The 20175-nt window shown below is 40.9% G+C and overlaps 1 protein-coding gene across 3 annotated transcripts; it reads left to right on the forward strand.

The window, feature by feature from the left end:
• The first annotated feature begins 1100 nt into the window (after positions 1–1100).
• Positions 1101–11150, forward strand: Prss23 (serine protease 23). 3 transcript variants are annotated; one of them, XM_078046829.1, is made up of 2 exons: positions 1101–1123; positions 8702–11150. In XM_078046829.1, exon 2 carries the CDS (start codon positions 8715–8717, stop codon positions 9861–9863), a length of 1149 nt encoding a protein of 382 aa, XP_077902955.1. In that variant the 5' UTR covers positions 1101–1123; positions 8702–8714; the 3' UTR covers positions 9864–11150. The 3 variants fall into 3 exon arrangements, with proteins under 3 accessions (XP_077902955.1, XP_077902954.1, XP_077902953.1); XM_078046828.1 differs by lacking the exon at positions 1101–1123 and adding an exon at positions 1242–1560; XM_078046827.1 differs by lacking the exon at positions 1101–1123 and adding an exon at positions 1245–1465.
• Positions 11151–20175: the final 9025 nt, after the last annotated feature.

Genomic DNA, 20175 nt, shown 5'->3' on the forward strand with positions numbered 1-20175 from the left:
AGCAAAGACTAGAGAAATCTAAGAAAAATTTGTCCTTAAAATGGTGGATAATATTGATTTCTCTTATACTTGAGAAACACCACACAATAATGTGTTCCAGGCTTTCTTATTTAAAATCAATTGCAAACACAAACACATCAGGTATGTCAATAACAACGTGTTGTCCAATAGTATGTTAGGCCCTCCCATTCTGAGAGCAGGCTTTGGCAGGAAAAAGGAAAGCTAAGCGGCTTGATAGAAAGAAATGTGGCCTCAGTGCAAATTTTTGTCGTATCATTCAATAGCTGTGTGACTTAGAGCAAGTCATTAAACCTCTCCAAACCTTATTGTAAGTTAGCAGTCATTAAACCTCTCCAGCCCTTATTGTAAATTAGCAGTAATCTCTGTACTCTCTAAGCCACAAAAGGCTGTATGTGTAGCTGACGCATAGGAGGTGAATAGCAAGGCTCCAGCATTTGTTCCTTAAATGGAGGTCACCATTTAAGGTCGCCTGTGGCAAGGAAAAGCCCGAGGAACCCTCTGCCCTGTCCCAGCTGTGGACTCCTTGGCCTGACTCAGGAAAGCAGGCCCACGGTGCGAAAAGATGATTCCACCAGCTGGTACCCCGGTGCCCCGCCCAACGTAGCCAGCTGGGGAGAGGGGATAGTGTGGGGGGCTCACCAGCCAGTGAGCAATTCAGAAATTGCCAAGTCCCTGCTATGCTCCGGACACACGCACTGAACTAAGTGGGTGTTGCAGGGGATGCAAGGCATTGGTGGTCCTGCGAACTGGAATGCAAGTTTCTGTTCTTTGGAGACACTTGAGACACTGGGTAAAGCGGAAAGGAATTCAGTCATCACTTTAAAACGCTCAAAATGTATGTGGGTGGTGAGCGCATAGGTTTTGAGTCAACTCAAATTTGCCTAGGGACACCCCATGCACCATGTGTATAACTATTTTTAGTTCCAGGTAAGAGGGGAGCTCCCTTGGGGAACACCTTGTCTTTAAGTACTGGCAGCGGACTCAGGGCCACGAACAACTTCAGGAGGCTGAGCCCCAGCCCGGGGGTGCCCGTAGTTCAAAGGGTGAAGGCGCACGGTCCTGGACAGAGCCGGCGCTAGCTGGCGCCGAGAAGCCCGGACTGGTCAGTGCTGTTGCGCGGGGGCCCACCTGTGCTGGGCCGCTGGGCAACAGTCAGACTCGGAGGAGCGTTCCTGCCCTGGCCGGGGACGGGAGACGCCGGGAGGGGGGCGCGGCCGTGCGGTGGGGCGGGCTGTTGCAGCGCGGCTTCCCCGAGGCCGAAGGCGGGGCGGGCGGGCCCCGGGAGGCGCGGGGGGCGGAACCGCCCGCTGCCGGCGCTGCTCTCCAGCTCGCTAACACTCGGTCGCGACGCGGGGCAAGCATGGGAGTCGCGCGCGCCCTCTCCGCGCCCACACCTGTCTGAGCGGCTCTGAGAGCCGCGGCCCTGGCGGGCTGCCCCGCACGGGTGAGTGAGGGCGCGGGCTAGGGTCGTGCGCCGGGGCGCCGGGGACCTAGAAGTCTGGAGGAGCGGGACAAAGGGCCGGGTGCGCGCAAGGTGGAGTAAGTATGGGCTGCTGGGGGCATCGGGGACCTGGTTCGGGCCGCTGCGCGGTATCGAGCGCTGAGACACAGTCCTGAAGGAGTTCCGGGAAAACCCAGGGGCTGCAGAACGTTTGGATTCACGTAGTGTCACTTAGGAAGCAAGTGGGGAAAGAAGGTGTTGAAACGATCTTGGGTACAGGGTCCTGGCTGGGAGTTGAGGTGAAGCAGGCTCTGACAAACTCACCTCCTGCCGGGGCGATGGCAGCACCGCCACCACTGCCACTTGTTTTCCGTGAGTTTTGCTTTTACTGTATGTGATTCCATCACGTTCGGAGCATTAATTTTTAACACTAGACACGTGATTGTGAACACACCTTAGCAAGCAAGAAAAAAAGATCAGCAAACATAGGTTAGGGAATAGGCTCCTTTCTCTGTTGGCTGCCCTGATGGTCCTGTGCTTCCTGCAGGGTGCTAAACCTAGAAACTGCTGTTTGAACTATCAACAGTTTGAAGCAAGTATTTCTTCTTCTGCCTTTAGGCATTCATCACAAGTTGTTAACTTTTAAATAATCGGATTTTTTAGAGCTTTAAAAACCTTTTAAAAGGAGAAAGAGATCAAACAACACCATCATTCCCCTCCAGGATACAAATTGTGTTTGTTTTCAAGTGGTCTCATGAGAATTCAGCCGATAAAAATCCCCTTTTATTGCCCATTGGGTTACACCCAGGAGAATTTAGAAACAGCCTGTAGCTAGTGGAAAGCTCCAGGTTATTCAGGATCAGGATTAAATTGGGTTTGCTTCTCTGAGCTCCTGTAACTGAGGGCTCCTTGATTGCTAGAATTGTCTCCACATGGCCCTGTGGAAAGAGTTGAGTTTATAGTTGAAGTCTGTTGTGGCCAAAATCCCTATGGCAAATTAGTATCAGGATATTTGTTGCACATTGTTTCAAGATCCTACTTGAGCAGGAGAGCATTTAAAACAGGACTTCTGTCTTTCAAGAAGTCTTTTAGGAGGGTGATTGGAGGTTGAATGTGAAGAAGGAACTTAGAAAATGCCACAGAAGCCACTACATGGATTTCTGAAAGTGTGATCATATGCAAACCATCTACATATGAATACATCCTTTACTTGTCTTTTTCCCATCTAAATAAAGTCAAGAGATAACTTGTCATGCTTCCTGTGCCTGAACTAGGAAGGAAGCATTTTTTTCCGAGGTAACTAATATGGATCTTGTTTTTGTAACACTGACAACTATTCAGGTAGATGGTGAATGTAGGTGCCTTTTCTGTCTGTAGCATAAGTGCCAAAGGCCCATTAGTGTGTCTGAGAATATTGTTAGCCCCAGTCTGCAGTCTTTAATAGTCTCAGGTTCGCCTGTACATCTCTCTCAGAGATCCTTTAATGAACCAGGCATTATTCATGCATAACTCTCACCGACTCTGGGGAATTTGTTTCTCATGGCCTCACCAATGACAGTTTTATGCACTCTGTTTTTTGTTCTGCTGCCAGGTTTGTCCCCAGATCGCTAGGGTAGTTCATTTTGCCTAAAATCTGATAGAGAAGTTAAATTTGGTTCAACCACAAAAAAATTGTGTTTAAAGTTGCTGGACTTGTAAGTTCCCTGAAGTTTCCTTTATGAGACTGTAATTCTTAAAACATTATGTGATTAGGTGTGTTTTCCTTTAAAAGGGTCTATGATTTCGGAAAATGAGAGCAAGGCGGGTTGCAGAGTATTCACAGAACTTTGTTGTCTAAGCATTTGCTTTAGGAATTAGCATGGTTTCACTGTTCAGTATTCCTAGCCCTAGTTCCATGGAAGTCATCCCTCTGAATGGTATCCCAAGTTAGCATCTTTCACACTTTCCTACTGTTTCTTTAAGTCATTTATAGGGCATCACCGGAATTCAGATGTTGTACAATGGACAATGATGACCCAAGGATTCGGTTTTCCTTCACAGCACTTGTTTGCAATAGGAGTTAAATCATTCTCGAAAAAGCTGGCCCCCTTGAGGAGACCTCTGTTGTTGCAGTTTTGAAGACTAAAGTGCAGAAGGAGATGGCAGTCACAGTGCCCATTCTCCAAAGAGACTGTTGCTTGCACATTTAATAATGTGCAGAGTCCCTCTACCATACGATTAATGGACTCATGAATGGCAACATACTCCTGAAGAATAAACACTTTGAGACTCTGGACAGGGAGACAGTTGCTCATGTTGTATGACTGCGCATGGAATGTGTAACCCCCTTGTGAGTCAGATACCCAGAGTTGGAAAAGGAATATTGTTTCTGTGTTACTAAACACAGTGAAAAACAGTATTTGCTTACCATGATTTTCCTTTTTGCTTTGCCATTTAGGTGAAGTGATACACGAAAATAGTTGGGAACTTTAAAAGATAATTATCTTATAAATTTATGTGCATAAGAAAGAGTTATTCTTAAAAATGGAATGTTGTGGACCTAAATTTTCTTAATCCAGATTTAGATATCATGAGAATAAGATTCAGAAATCTTCATTTCTTCTTTAAGGTATGAGTTTTCCAGACAACACTACAAAGACAAGGTTGATCCATTTGTAAACATGGAAGAGAATGTAAAGTTTTGTAATCCATTTGTTACCAATTGTGGGGATAGGAATGTTTTTATTGCATCTGTTTAAATCCTGGGGTGTCTATTTTAAACAAATTTCAGTGGACTTACACAGACTTACCTAAAGTTTATAAAAATGGAAATATTGTCTCTGGGGAAATTACTATTATCAGATGAGTTGAGAAATTATTGCAAAGCCATCCACCTGATTTTAAAGGACCACAGTTACCATTGGCTGTGTTGTTAATGGGAATGAGCCAGGGTAGGGTTTTTATTTTTTATTTTTCAGGGTAGGGTTTTTATGCCTCAGAAAAAAAATCCTTCCCACCCTGCCCCATAATGGACAGTAGGGATGTTCCCCTCACACTTTTCTTTGGGACCTGTCCTAAAAACATTCACGCCCAGCCACTTAGTTCTTCTTGAAAGTCAACCTCTGCTGGAGTCCCTTGTTTCTTTGGTAGATGACCAGGGCAATCTTATCTCCCAATTAGGTAAGAGAGAACAAGATAAATTTCCCTTTTCCTTTTCCCCTACACCTCCAGTCTCCGTAATTGAAGAGTAAACATCCTTGAGCAGTAAATGACAGTGCAGACACTGTTTATAAACAACATTATCTTTAACCTGAATATTTTTGATCCTGGAAACTTAAAAACTAGAGAATCATGGATCTATGAAGACCAGGTAAAACAGCATTTGTTTCAGGTGATATTCAGGACAGTTTCTAAACCACCCTACTTAAGCATTTGATAAAGAAATAAGCAACTTAGAAACCTTGTAACTTTAATACAGAGTATCAATTTAAACCCACTTGAAGACTTGAGCACACACAGCTGTATTTTTCAATTTCTGATCAGGCATTTAAAAACCTAATAAATTCAGAAAAATTTGATTTGCATTAGTTTCCAGAAGTCTGCATGAGTTTCTGAATCTGAATTGAAGTTTTAAAGCAAAACTTTCATAACTTTAAGGAAGACAGAAGGCTGTCAGAACAAGATCTTATCACAAATAAGTATAGTTCAGTAATAATATAGAAAACTTATAAGCAATATTTCAAACTAGCAGATGCTAGTGTTTTTGAAGTATCTGAAAAGTTGATTCTGAGAGGTCAAGTTTATCCCTGCTCTGTTGGTTTAGTGGTCTTTGTTTCCATAGATAGCTTACTTCTCCTTCACTCCTGGCTAAATGACCAGAATTTAAGTTGTAAGGACTCTGAATCTGTAATATTCTATCATACAGTAGACTGTTTAGCATTCTCTAATAACATTCTGTGATTTGTAAATGATCCCAAAAGTTCTTGGCACATAGTCATCTAACATTTTGCCAAAGAATAAACTTGATCCTCTATATTGAGGGGCTGGAATGAGGTTAGGGAGAGGGCCTAGCTAACTTCCCAGAGCTCACACCCCCAAGAAAAGACTGTTTTACTGCTCCATACTCTGTATCTCTCATGAACTGGTTCCTAAAAATATTGTTTCTTTTTGAAACACAGACAAAGAAAAAATATGCCATGGTGGCACTTGTGAAATGGGGCATGCTTTAAGGTCTTTGAAAGTATTTTTTAAATAAACAAGGATTTACTGTACAGGCAAAGTACTTGGAAAATTGAAATTAGAGTTAATTTTGCCTGAGAAGGAATAATTCATCAGTTAAGGTTTCTGGATGAATTTTTAAAGTGTGTTTCCATTAGTTTCAGACTTTTTTCTGCCATTCTCTTCCTGACACCCTATCCAACAGACTTCTTCAATTTTTTGATAAATGGATAAAACTCCAAACAGATGCACTGGCACAGTGGGTGTTGGTGCAGTCCATGATTCAAGTTTCATACTCCCAGGATCCAATTAAATACAAATTTCACATTGGGGATTTGAAGATCCATGCTCTAGATGACAGTGTGAGCATATTATAACTGTCATGTTCTTTATGCACATTGAAATGTTATGTACAACTTATGATAATACACAGTGTAATGCTATCTTATCTCCTGCTCTCTCCCCCAAGAGGCATATTAAAAAAAAAAAAATAGGAACACTGGGGTTGGGGCTGTAGCTCAGTGGTGGAGTGCTTGCCTTGTATGTGTGAGGCACTGGGTTTGATCCTCAACACCACATAAAAATAAATAAATAAATATATTGTGTTCATCTACAACTAAAAAATATTTTTTAAAAAAAAAAAGAAAAGAAACAGGAACACTTGGCAGCTTGGACCTCTGGATTCAGTGTTTCCTTTCTTTAGATAAGCTGAAGTAAACCTTGGTGTAACTGCTCCAGAACTAATATTCTCCACATTAGTCAAAGGAAGGAGGGGATAGTGTGTTGGGGCCTAAGACACTATGCATGATTCCTTTTAGTACATGTCACACTTGGCAGGGATTCCCGTGGAAGTGGGGCATTTAGTCACCTAGCAGAAACTTACATGGAGGAAGGGCTCTTCAAGCCCAGATGAGCCTAAGAGCTGGGTCCTTAACCAGTAGATGGGTGGGAATAATCAGACACAGAGGCTGATCTGTCCCACAGATTTCCCAAAGGGTTGTCATTAGTACATCTATCCCCATTGCCAATTTCCCCTCTGGGAGGAGGACTCAGGATGGTATCAGCATACCCTCCCTAGTACCCCAGCAAACATACTTGTGTGTGTGTGTGTGTGTGTGTGTGTGTGTGTGTGTGTGTGTATGCATCCTATGATTTCAAGAACTTAAAAAATAATTAAATGCATTTCTCCTCACAAAAGGGTCTAGAGACCCTTCCAGCAGTGTTTCAGGGAATTAGGAGATCCCAAAGAATTTGCCTTTTCAGGACCTCATTCCTTTCCTTTCCCATCCCTATTTTCCCTGACAGAAATGGAATTCAAGAGATAGAGGCAAGAAAAAAGATCCCAGAGGTGGGTGGAGCACACACATATTTTAGAAATACAGCATGTGAATATTGGGAATGTGGATTGGCAAGCTCAGCTGGACTAGATTGGGTCAATGGGATTTTCCAGTTTTTATGTAAAAGCAAGCACAGAGCACCCAAAGTTGCCATAACTCTATACCCTCAAAGAGGAAGAGGGTGAGAATAAGGGAGTCATTTTCTTCTGTTCTTGCTGTGATCCACTAGCAACTTGAGACTTTTTTCTCCTATTCTTGGATGCTTGATTGTGAATGAATTACTCTACTTGCTGAGTCAGCCCAACCAGAAGATTCAGAGCCAGTCAGAGCCAATTTATGCTTAAGCATTTATGAAAGTACTTCCAATCTTCTTTTTTGCTGTCGTTTTTCTTGGGGGATTAACAATTCTGGGTCTTTAAACATACCTTTCCATGATAAAATTCAAACTGTTTTGTTTAGTACATACAACTCTTCATCATCCATCTCTTGTCTGCTGCCATTACCACCTCCTCTTCTCCACCCTTGCTGAGCTAAGTATAATTGCTGAAATGACTCAGTGTTACATATTTTGGTGTGCTCTTGCCCAGACTGTGTTCCAAGTCTTACGTTATCAAACTTCTTTTCAACTTCAGGGTCCATCTCAAGCATCCCCTACCCTGGCATGCCTCTCTTATTCTTCTCACATCTGACTTTATGTCCTTAGTCTGAGTAACCACATCATCTATATACATCTCTGTCATTAGAAGTCAGCATGCATCATTCAAAAAAATTATTTTCTGAACCACACCATTCCCTTGCTTTTCCATTAACACAAGCTTTCACTCAATAAATCATTGTTGGGTGCTAGCATAAGCCCAAGTGCAAGGCATTTACTCTAGCTATGAATGCAAACACAAACACCTGAAAAAATAACCAGGAGTAGCAGTCATAAGAGATACTTCATGCAATATTAGAGCTTTAGATATTTGACATAGATCCTGTTAGTGTACAAAATAATCCAAAGGAAAAGGGAATATTTTGTTTGTTAATGACCTGGTTACTCAGGAACTAAACATGTAATAGTAAATATTCTAAGTTCAAAGCAAAAAAAAAAAAAAAACACCAAAACCAACTTCTCATACCATCTTTCAAATGTACCCATCATGTAGAAGCAATAGAATTCCTAATAAGTGACACTGTGGAACTCTCCCTCTTTGATGTCTTGGTCACTCAGTAAGTTATATAGTTTAGATTTATCCTCTACATGAGCAAGTGTTCCTGAAAAATTTCCAGGTGTTTATTATAAGTGAGAATAAACAGGTAGAAGGACAGAAAGGGAGAGAACCAAGATGGTAGCACAAGACAGTGTTTAGAATCAAATACAAAGAAAACTAAGAATCACATAGAAATTGAGGCTGGTCAGCCATTCATCTGGGACTAATGACTATAGGCATGCCGCCCTGCAATGTGCCATCATAAGGAACATCTTAAATCAGAGGGAATGACCACCCAATTTTATTTGGAATACCCAGCCACTGTAATATTCCTAAGGTCAAGTCCTTGCATTGTAAGTAAGATTGTTATCCAAGGATTCCGTTCCACACCCTGATTCCTAAGTTCACAGACTTAGAAATAATGACAGGCATGCTGCGAGCTTTGTCAGTCTGCAATAAATAAATGTTCAGCCCTTGCTTTCCTGACCTACTTGTCTTCTTCATTTCTACAGAATTGTGCTCAGCATGGCGGAGATTCCAGGGCTTCTCTTCCTTCTCCTCCTGCTCTGTGTTGTTGGGCAGGTGAGTCCCTATGGTGCCTTCTGGAAACCCACTTGGCCTGCTTACCGCCTCCCTGTAGTCTTGCCCCAGTCCACCCTCAACTTAGCCAGGCCAGACTTTGGGGCTGAAGCCAAATTGGAAGTGTCCTCCTCATGTGGACCCCAGTGTCACAAGGGAACACCTCTGCCCACATATGAAGAGGCCAAACAATACCTGTCTTATGAGACACTCTATTCCAATGGCAGCCGCACAGAGACTCAGGTGGGCATTTACATCCTCAGCAATGGCAGAGGTGGAGCTCAACACCAAGACTCTGAGTCTTCAGGAAAGTCTCGGAGGAAGCGGCAGATTTATGGCTATGACAGCAGGTTCAGCATTTTTGGGAAGGACTTCCTACTTAACTACCCTTTCTCAACATCAGTGAAGTTATCTACAGGCTGCACTGGCACTCTGGTAGCAGAGAAACACGTCCTCACAGCTGCCCACTGCATACATGATGGGAAAACCTATGTGAAAGGAACGCAGAAACTTCGAGTGGGCTTCCTGAAGCCCAAGTTTAAAGATGGCGGTCGAGGGGCCAACAGCTCCAGCTCAGCCTTGCCTGAGAAGATGAAATTTCAGTGGATCCGGGTAAAACGCACCCATGTGCCCAAGGGTTGGATCAAAGGCAATGCCAATGATATTGGCATGGATTATGACTATGCCCTCTTGGAACTCAAAAAACCCCACAAGAGAAAGTTCATGAAGATTGGGGTGAGCCCTCCTGCTAAACAGCTGCCAGGGGGCAGAATTCACTTCTCTGGCTATGACAATGATCGACCTGGCAATTTGGTGTACCGCTTCTGTGATGTCAAAGATGAGACCTATGACCTGCTTTACCAGCAGTGTGATGCTCAGCCTGGGGCCAGTGGGTCAGGGGTCTATGTGAGGATGTGGAAGAGACAGCAGCAAAAGTGGGAGAGAAAAATTATTGGCATCTTTTCAGGGCACCAGTGGGTGGACATGAATGGTTCTCCACAGGATTTTAATGTGGCTGTTAGAATCACCCCTCTCAAATATGCTCAGATTTGCTACTGGATTAAAGGAAACTACCTGGACTGTAGGGAGGGGTGATACAGTGCTCCCTCCTGGCAGCACTTAATAGTCTTCATGTACTCATTGTAAGAGAAACCAAATTTTATCATTGTCTCATGCATGCACACACACATGTGTCTGTGTGTGTGTGATGTGTCACGTAACATCCTTTACCTAATTTCTTAAAATTGTAGGATGACTGGCTTTATTATTTGAAAACTGGTTTGTGTATCATATCATTTAAGAAGTTTGAAAGCATACTTTTGCATAGAAGTAAAAATCAATACTGATGTTTGGGGCAATAGGAAATATTTGACAATTAAGTTAATCATTCACTTTTTTTGAGAACATTGGATTTTATTTCATCTGAACTTGTTTCAAAGGTTTATATTAAATATGTGGCATACAGGAGATATGAATTCTTGTGTGTGTATGTGTTTTCTTCAGAGATTTATATCTTTATATTTTAAAAATTCTTGATTATTAAAGCTTCCAGATGGTAGTATGTCCATCACATATAACTCTTAGGAATTTCACAATACTTCTTAGGCAGTTATAATATTTTGGATTTGGAGGCATTCGCATGTTAGTCCTTGAACAGTAAAATAAATAATTTATTGGCTCTGTTAATATACATGTTCAACTACATCTAAAAATAAACTGGCACCCCAAGCTACTTTTAGTTTTGAAAATGGTTTCTCTTCCAAAGACTGTCACTCTACTTTGTGGGAAGTCTTTGCTTATGGTTCTGCCAGTTTTGTAGACACAGCAGAGTAGGCAAGCTCGTTTATCCAATGATCACTTAGCAGATTTCACTCACATTTCTAGAGCTAGTTGTTTTGCAAAGACTATAATCAGGGTCTAATTAGAACAGGCTGTATTGCCTCTCTACTCACAGTTGTGGTCGGAATAAAAACAATCATAGCATTTTGCCCCTGGAGTGTAGCATGTCTCGTGTTTTATCATTTGGATGGAGTAATTTAAAATGAATTAAATTCCAGAGAACAATGGATGCATTGCTCGGCAGATGTCACAACAGAATAACCACTTGTTTGAAGCCTGGCACAGTCACATAGCCTAATCAAAATTTATTTCTGCATAGTTTTCAATGTGCTTTTGGAGAGTTGTGTACTTGCTCAATCTGGAAACTTTTCTGTCTTGTTGTAATTACTTTATAGTAAAATTACTTGTCATTTGCTTTAAGAAAAACCAGTATGACTTTTTCTTCCCCTGGCTTTAAAAGGATCCCTGTTGGTGGAATGTTCTGGACTGGAGGCTTGTGTAGTCAGGGACAATAATAAAAATGAAAATTGAGAGAACGCAAAATGGCTCAGAATCATGCACTCCAATAAATGTTTTACAAATACAATAATTGTAGTATATAAAGAAAGGAGTTTGATTTATTCTGTTTTAATTTTATGGTCGTTGGCCTAAGAGCTACTTTCTAAGTATATCAGTGGAGAAAAAAGCAATTGGAATACGAGGCAGATGTTTACTTTGCCCGCACCCTATTAATATCAACCTGCATGTGGCAGCAAGGACATGGAAACAGCACTGGTGACTTAAACCTCCTGGTGGTTTGTGGCAATAGAGCTTTATGAAGGGATAATCCAAGGCACTCAAGACGTATACACCACACACTTTCTTCAAGTCACATAAGAAATACTATGCATAGCAAGGAGATGCAGGGCTGCCAGCAATCTTCTGAGTTCCAATACACTTTGCTTTGGAATCTAACAAGAATCTCACGCCTGAGGAAGGAGAGAGGTCTCCATTTCTGTGTCTGATATTTTGGGATTTTTGTTTGCTTTGCTTTTGCTTGGTGAGGAAAAAAAAAGATTTTTTTTAAATAGATGCTCCTTTTGTAAAGCTCTTTGATATCTTGATTTCTTACAAAGGTAGACAATAATATTTTGGATTTGGAAGCATTCAAAGTCAAAATAATATCAGTTTGCAAGTGGATGTAATTTACTAAAGGATATGCTACATACAGCATAACTTATAGAACTGGAACAGAAAATTGTAAAATTTGACATGTCTGTCTTTTCAGTGACAATAAAAGAAAGCATGGTATTAAAATATTATTGTCATTTAAAGAAAAAAAAAGTACTCATGATATTAATATATCTGGTACTTTACATGTGTTAGTTGTATACACTGCAACCACATATTCCTAGCAAAGCCAGTAGAACAACGTATGACCCTTAAACATTTGTCCCTCCAGACTTTCTACCAGAAATAAAAAGAGTATTTTCATCAAATAAAAGGAAGATGCCTCTCAAAACTAACTCATTATTGGGTTCACATGAACCCCTGTTTCCACATTAAAAGCTCTGGAAAGGGCTGGGGATGTGGCTCAAGCAGTAGAGTGCTCGCCTGGCATGTGTGTGGCCCGGGTTCGATCCTCAGCACCACATACAAAGATGTTGTGTCCGCCGAAAACTAAAAAATAAATATTAAAAAAAAAAATTCTCTCTCTTAAAAAAAAAAATCTGGAAAGTTCTGTAGTAAAGAGTCCTATTTGTGTTTCTAAATCTGTATTTTAATAAGCATCTTTAGTGACAGAAACCTTGTTCTCTCATGCAATGCCTATAAGCAGTCTAGACTTCTAAGTTTTAGGAGTTACTGCAACAGCATTTGGGTGGAAGTGAAGATGCAGAAAGTGTGACATCCTGAGTGACATCAGATATGGAGCTGAACTAGACCCTGAACCAGGATTTAGAAATGTTCACACATAAAGTGGAAAAGGATGAACTTGAAAATCATTTGTAACTGAGAATCGGAAGGTTGTGGCAGAATGTGGAACTCCTTTTTTATATGGAATTTCAAGCTTAGAAGTTTATATTAAACACTAGGAAAACAGCACTGAACAGGTAAATATGTACCAATGAGTGTAGAGTCACACACAATTCTTTTGTTACTTTTTCTGCCTCACAAAGAGATTAGAATGCTGACACTGTCTCCTAATTCCTTCTTGTGGAGTTTAGCTACCTGCTCCCAGGGAGGGGAAGTGCCCAAGACACCTGGTCACTTATTTAAGGTAGCCATCTTTCTCTAACAACCCTTACAGAAGGTCTTTAACTTAGAACTTGAGGATGACTAAGCCTGTCCTGAAATAACAGCTTTCAGGTCTATCTTCTGAAAATCAAAGAGTAAATGACAACTGCCTTGGTGTCCAAGGGAATTCTGACAGCTGCTCTCTCAGTACTTGCTCACTGTGGACTAGTAAGAGTCCCTCCACTGGCCTATATTTCCTTCTTGCTTTGTCTGGGTTCTGCAACTGTTCTCATCTGAACTTCTTCTTCATTCTTGTCATGAACCAACTCAAGGACAGCTTGAAGTTCCCTCTATCAATTGATCTCTATGGGTGTTAGGTAAGGTAGACATTTAATTTATCATCAGGATGGGACTCTTTTGAGACTGCCTGAAAGGGAGCACAAATAATAATGAGATTGGGGCTGCAGGCACAAACCAGGTTTGTCCTGGACAAGCAAGCATGTTTTGTCACCTTGATTTTTAAATCCTTTTGCGGCAGTGTATAGAATGTAGACTGACAGTTTGCTAACCAGAACAACAATGGACCCCAGCTCCCTGGATCTCTCAGCTCTTGGCTTGTCTTGTGGTTCTTGCTGCCTACCTGCTGTGTGTGGATCAGCATATGAGGTCCTCCAAAGGGAGAAGGGCATTTAAAATTTCTCTTGATGGGGGCTAGAATACAGAGGTAGTCAATATGGAGCCATTTCTAGGAAATGCAAAACATCTCTCACTTTGACTGATATTTCCCCAGAGGAGGAAATAAACCAGCTTCCAGTACAAAAGTAAATAAGGTTGAGATTTGGTATAACAGACTGGTATAGGAAGATCATGGCCTTGGAGTTGGGCAGACTGAGTCCATAATTGCCTGGTTTCTTTTGGCAAATAAATCTCCATGTGGTTTAATTTAAAAGTTAAACCTTCCTATCTAATTTAAAGATCCTGGCTCTTCAGGTCTCCAGCTCCTCCAGTGAACTGGGTTAGAGTCCAGAAGAGGGAAAACATCTTTACCTGATTCACTGTGATTGTGTTCTCCACTCAGGGTTGCTGTTTCTCACATGACACCAGCTATTTCACTTCCTTATCTCTTACCTCTGGTGATGTAACTTCTTTCTTTTACTGTGGAGTACCCTTAACTAGAAAATAGTCCCCTTGAATAGTGAACCAGCAAGATTCCTCAAGCCAAGTCAACCTTTTCCATACCTTCACAATCCAAAGAAACTTCTCAGGCTTCCTGTACTTAACTATGAACTGTCCATTAAAAATGGGGACAGGGGTCTTGTAGCTCAGTGGTAGAGTACTTGCCTTGCATGCATGAGGCACTGGGTTCGATCGTCAGCACCCCATAAAAATAAATAAGTAAAATAAAGATATATCCATCTATAACTAAAAAAAAATGTGGGGGAAAAAGGAAATATTTCAGGCATGGTAAACTAAAGTGCAAGGGTCCCTTTCAGAATCAAATTTGGTCTATTCAAATTTGAGACAGATAGTGGCTAGTTTAGCCACAGCAGAGTCAACAAGGAAGATAGTATCAGGAGAGGGGTTCAGAGAGAGAGATTCTGGTCAGCTCATGTAAGGAATAAGAGTTCCAGCAAGGGCTTTGGAATTTATTCTTCTTGCCAAGAAATATAGTCAAGTGGCTTTCAATAGTAGACCTGGTAAGGTCCAATCAGACTCACTTAATGACACAGTACAGGGTCTTGGGCCCACAGTAATTTTAAGGATCCACAAAAATATTTGATTTTCTTTTATAATCAGAAGGGAACCGGAACTTGAATTTCTATAAAAACATAATGTTAACATATTCATCTTTATATCAATGCCACTGTAAAATATTAAATATTTTAAATATTTTTTAATGGAAAGGGGCCTCTGAAGGCAAAGTGCTTGAAGTCACCAAAGTCATAATGCAGCCCTGAAACTGGTTCACCTTCACAATGCCTCTTGGGATGCTTGATGGAGAATGGATTTTAGAGGGAGGAAACAAGAAAACAATTATTCAGGTAAGAAATGGAGGTAACTTTGACTAGTAGTCATATTTGGAATTGAGTATATATTTGAAAGTAGTGCCAACATGAGTAAGTTGTGGTTAAAAGAGGAATCAACATGGGGCTAGGAGTTCAGCTCTGTGGTAGAGCACTTGGCTAGCCTGTGTAAAGCCCTGGGTTCAAACTACAGCGCTGCCAAAAAAAAAAAAAAAAAAAAACAACAAAAACAAGGGTTGCTCAAGTTGGGGGCCTAAGCATCCAGGTAGATTTCAGGTGCCATTTATTGAGATGGGAAACAGTATTCCATTTGGGATGTGACAAAAATTAAGAATCTTTGAATCGGTCATATTAGGTGTAAGATGTCTAATTAAACTGCCAAATGGCAATGTCAAACAATTGGATATTCCATTGCAAAGTTTAGTAGAAAGATCTCTAATCAGCATGCAGATGGTATTTAAAGCCACTGAAGGAGACAGTAACATCCAGGGAAAGAAGGGGAATTGAAGAGAAGGCAGAGGACTAGACCGAGCCCTGCTTGGTCAACATTAGAGGTTGGGTTCAGTAGAGGAAGAGGAGAAGGAGACAAGCAGAAAGCTGATAAGCAGCAGTCAGTGAAGTCAAAGGAAAATCAGGGAACTGCTGGGGCCTCACAGGAGCCAAGAGAAAAGAAGTTTGAAGCCAAGTAGGGGAAGGGAAGGAAAAGGGTGGAAAAATCAGGTTGCATTTCAAATGTTGAGAAATGTCCCTCTGGCTATGGTGGGCAAGGTGGTGTGGAGGGCAGGCAACCAAGGGGAAGTGTAGTCCTCCACGACTCAGCTCTTTCCACAGCAAGCAGAGCCTCCCTCTGTGCATCTTCCTGCTCCTCACTGCGTAAGCATAGAACCCTGCTTGTGTTCAGTCAGTAGCTGTGAATGAAGGGTTGATTAACCAAATCCTCCCATGCAGGCATGGGACAGCTCTGCCTGCAGGAAATGCAAGAACCCAGGCCAAACCCTCCCTGGGAGAGTACAGTCTTTAAGGGGCCATGAAACTATGGGCTCAAAGAGGCCCACTGCTATCCCCACTGCCTAGCCTGATGTTATCTGAGAGGCAGAAAGTGCAGGATGACTCTTCCGTGTGGTATTTGTGCGTGCATGTGTATGTGTGAGTGCACGTATGTGTGTGTGTGTGTAAAAATACCAGTGCTCTCTGTCTTGATTTATCACTGTCCCTTGTCTTTAGACTATTAAAAGGACTTAAGATGTTCTCTTCCATAAAGAGTAAGGTCAGTTTTGAAAAGCATCAAGTTCCAATCCAATGAAGCAAGACTGAAGTGTTTGCATTGGAGAGAATGAGGAGAGTCTCAGGAAATGAAATAAACAGAGCGTGTGGCTGGAATCGGAGCAGCAGTAGTGGGAATAGCAGCTCACTCTTGCCATCAACCAGCTGTCTTCACAGGAAGGCCTTCCCTAGCCATACTCTTCGAAGGTTCAACCCTTCTAGCCCTTGCCTTAAACAGTTCTTGTGTCCCTTTGCTGCTTTACCGTCTCTGCTTAGCACTTAGTACTACCTCATATTCTCTATACTACAATAATTTATCTTGTTTGTCCTTCTCTGCCACTAGAATGTAATTTCAGGAGGGCAAGTTGTTTGTTGTCTCCCCACGCTTAGAAGAGTACTTGGCACATAGATTCTCAATAACTAATGCCTGGCTTTTGATTGAATAATCCTAGTGGGTTTAGATGACCTATGATTCCATGATTGGGGATTATTTGGGCTTGTATATTCCTTGATTCAAACATGTTCCATTTTGTTGTGATGTCTTGCATCTATCTTATCCTATTATTTTTTTATTGATTTTTTTAAAAAAATAAATGACAGTGGAATGCATTACAATTTTTATTACACATATACAGCACAATTTTTCATATCTCTGGTTGTATATAAAGTATGTTGACACTAATTCATGTCTTCATACAGGTACTTTGGATAATTGTCCATCACATTCCACCATCCTTGCTAACCCCCAGCCCCCTTCCTTTCCCTCCCACACTCTCCTATCCTGTTCTGGCCATATATTGCATTGCTGTCATTATTTGTGTCTGCCTCCCTTACTAGACCATGAGTCTTGTAATAGCAGGGTCTGAATTCTGTTCTCTGTCTTCCATCATCTGTCCCCCATGGCCTAGGACAGGAAATGCTCAGCGAAAGAATGAATGGATTTCTGTCATGACTTAGCCAGCGGCCCAGTGCCTGTTTCCTCTACCACATCTCACGTGTAATGAGACAACAAATTGCTTAGAGACCTGTGCCATTCCTTTCCCTGCAGCTCTTCTGCCACGGCTTTGATTGTGTCTTACTCTCTCTGCTTTAAACTATGACAGCAGACTCCACACTGGACTCTCAACTTCGCAGTTTGCCATAGCTGTCCAAGACATGTTCTGAAGACCTGATTGGGTTCTCTCCTGTTTCCTACTGACTCTGGTCGCTAGAGGATAAAGTTTTGTTTTCTCACCCTTGAATCCAAAACCCCATCCAACCTACTGATAGGTTTATCCTTCACTGCTCCAGGAGTCTCACAACCTGGCTCCAGCCAAGTTGTGCTGAACTGTGGAGTAAGCCCCTGTCATGGCCCAAGCTCTGCTCCCCTCTTAAGGTTGCCCTCCCTCCTCTCTTTAAATATTTGACTATTCAATTTTTTCTTCAGCAACTGTCCCAGGATGATGCCAGCCACTTGTGCTCATCCCGGGGCTGCAGGGAAGGTGAGACACCCTACATTCAGAGGGTTCATGTGTCTTCTCCCTTCTCACTCATCCTGCTTCCCAAAGGATCAGCAACTATCCTTTCCACAAGATATCTTGGCATCAGTAAAATGGAATTGTCACTTTGCAAGTTGAACTAGTTGAATGTTTCCCATACGTTTTCATAAATCTTTGAAGTACTGTCCAGCATGATTAGTGCATTTCCTTTCTTGGATTTATTATTTGTGCTACATCCAGTTCCATAATGGAAAAATGCCATGTTTGGTAAACCCAAATAACCTAAGGATGACTAATCTCTGTGAACAAGCCATCTGGGACATAAGGACATTGTCCTTTAAACGTGACATGTTTTACTACTCCAGGATAACTGCCAGACCAGTTCAAAACAGAGTTAGAAGATTCCATAGAAACATCACAATTTTGTTTTTCTGCCCTAATAGGAAGCAACATGTTTGTTGGTCAATTATAACATAATATTAGGAAAAATCCACTCAGTTCCTTCATTAATATTTATATTGATCAGTTCCATTATTCCTCACTTGGTTCTTCATCCCATTCATCCAAATTCTCAAAAATGGTAATAAAGATTCAATCGAAATACTATAAAGATTCATGGGAAAAAAAGAATTTTACTTGCAAATATAATTACTTATAAGACCTACTTGTGGGAAAGGATAAAATAAAGTGACTACACGTGAGTCTATAAATCTGGATATTAACATTTTTTATTAGATTTATTTTCAGTCCATATTTTTTCAAATGTCTCATTTTTGCTTGAAAATATAGAGGTGTTTTGGGGGGGTGTCAGCAAAAGCTTTTGGTTTCTTTTTCATTTTGGATTACCTTCCAATTATGAACTTCTGTTTCCCTAATTTTCTAAATCATTTACAATGTCTTGGATCAAGTTTTTCTTGTCTCTGGAGTTCCACAACCCCTTTACATAACATTTCTTTTAGATGCCATTTGTGAAAGCTTTTCTTTTGAAATGTTATCTCTCCCAAGAGTCAAGCTAATTATTTGGCTATATTTAGGTACTTTAGATGGTTGTGATTGAAAAGAAGAAAAGTAAAGCCAGAAATTCTGTGAGTGCCGACAGAACTCTTCTAAACCCCTGGCTGGCATTTTTTGAGACAAAACTATACTTTTATTGAAATGCCTTATATTTCTGGATCACTGATTGTTACCACATCTAAAGTTGAGACAAAGAGACTTATCCAGTAACCTGAATACCAATTAAAGTTTCTTCTCTAGAGGGTATCATTATGCAATTCTTTTTGTTTGCCCCTGGCCAGTTCACTCTATAGCTAATGGAAACCCTTTGAAGAATGCTGCAGCTTCTCCATGAATTTGTTTTTGTAACTAATTTGCATTGCCTAGGGCCTAGTACCTGACTTGTTCATGAAACAAAGAATTTATAGGTGACTTCCTATGTACCAAACACTTTCATAAGGGCTTTACATATATTAATTCATTTACTTCTCAATATAGACCTGTGAAGTAGACACGGACTTTATCTCCATTTCAGAAATGGGCAATTGAAGCAAAGTAATTTGCTAAAATACACAGCTAGAACTGAGATTCATAGCTCAGCAGTCTTCCTCTAGAGTTCATGCCCTTATTCTACCAAAAGCAAGGTAAAATGGGACCAATTAACCTTACACACAGGTTGAGGCAGGGAGACATTAGGGAAGGCAATACATAGGAAAAGATGTTCAGTCCTGGGTGATGATATTTCCTCTGATTTAATGACATCCTCGGATTAGCATACACTGAGTTATTTGGAAAGAAGATGCACCAGAAAAAAATTATGTGCATCTATCTTCAAGGCTGTTGTACATACCTAAGAGCTTTGTATCATCAGTACAAGCATTAACACAAATCTTGCGTGATTCTACCCATGTCTATACACTAACCAAAATATTCTCACTTTTCCTTTACACTCTTGCCACATCATATGTGTTATTAATCAAAATTTATTTTTTAAGGGAGAAAGAGAATTTTTAATATTTGTTTTTTAGTTTTCCGCAGACACAACATCCTTATTTGTATGTGGTACTGAGGATGGAACCCAGGCCGTATGCATGCCAGGCGAGCGCGCTACCGCTTGAGCCACATCCCCAACCAAAATTTTATTTCAATTAACAACATTCAGTAGTTTCTTACTGCCTTGAAAAAGCAGTCTAGATTTGTAAGATACACTGGCATGCTGTTGTTTTCATGATAACATGATTAGGATTAGTGAGTGTTATTTAGTATTTCTGACCATTTAGAAAGATTTCCTCTCTAAGTTAAAAAAAAAAAACTGAAAAAGGGCTGGCATTGTGGCTCACTCATAGAGCACTTGCCTAGCATGTATGAGGCACTACAGGGTTGATCCTCAGCACCACATGAAAATAAAATAAAAATATTGTGTCCACCTAAAACTAAAAAAAAATAAATATTTTTTAAAAACCTGAAAAAAATCACCAATATAAAATATCATCTTGTCCTGTAGATTTATACTAAATGCTCTTAGATTTCTTCAAGTGCTGTAAAAGGCGATTTTTCTTTCCAACTGGACTGACTTTTGCTTGTTCTTGGAGTGCC

The sequence above is a fragment of the Ictidomys tridecemlineatus genome, chromosome 4 (genome assembly GCF_052094955.1).
Source record: "Ictidomys tridecemlineatus isolate mIctTri1 chromosome 4, mIctTri1.hap1, whole genome shotgun sequence".
NCBI lineage: Eukaryota > Metazoa > Chordata > Mammalia > Rodentia > Sciuridae > Ictidomys > Ictidomys tridecemlineatus.

Coding starts and splice junctions, on each gene's coding strand:
- Prss23 (XM_078046829.1), top strand. CDS start 8,715: ATGGCGGAGATTCCAGGGCTTCTCTTCCTTCTCCTCCTGCTCTGTGTT.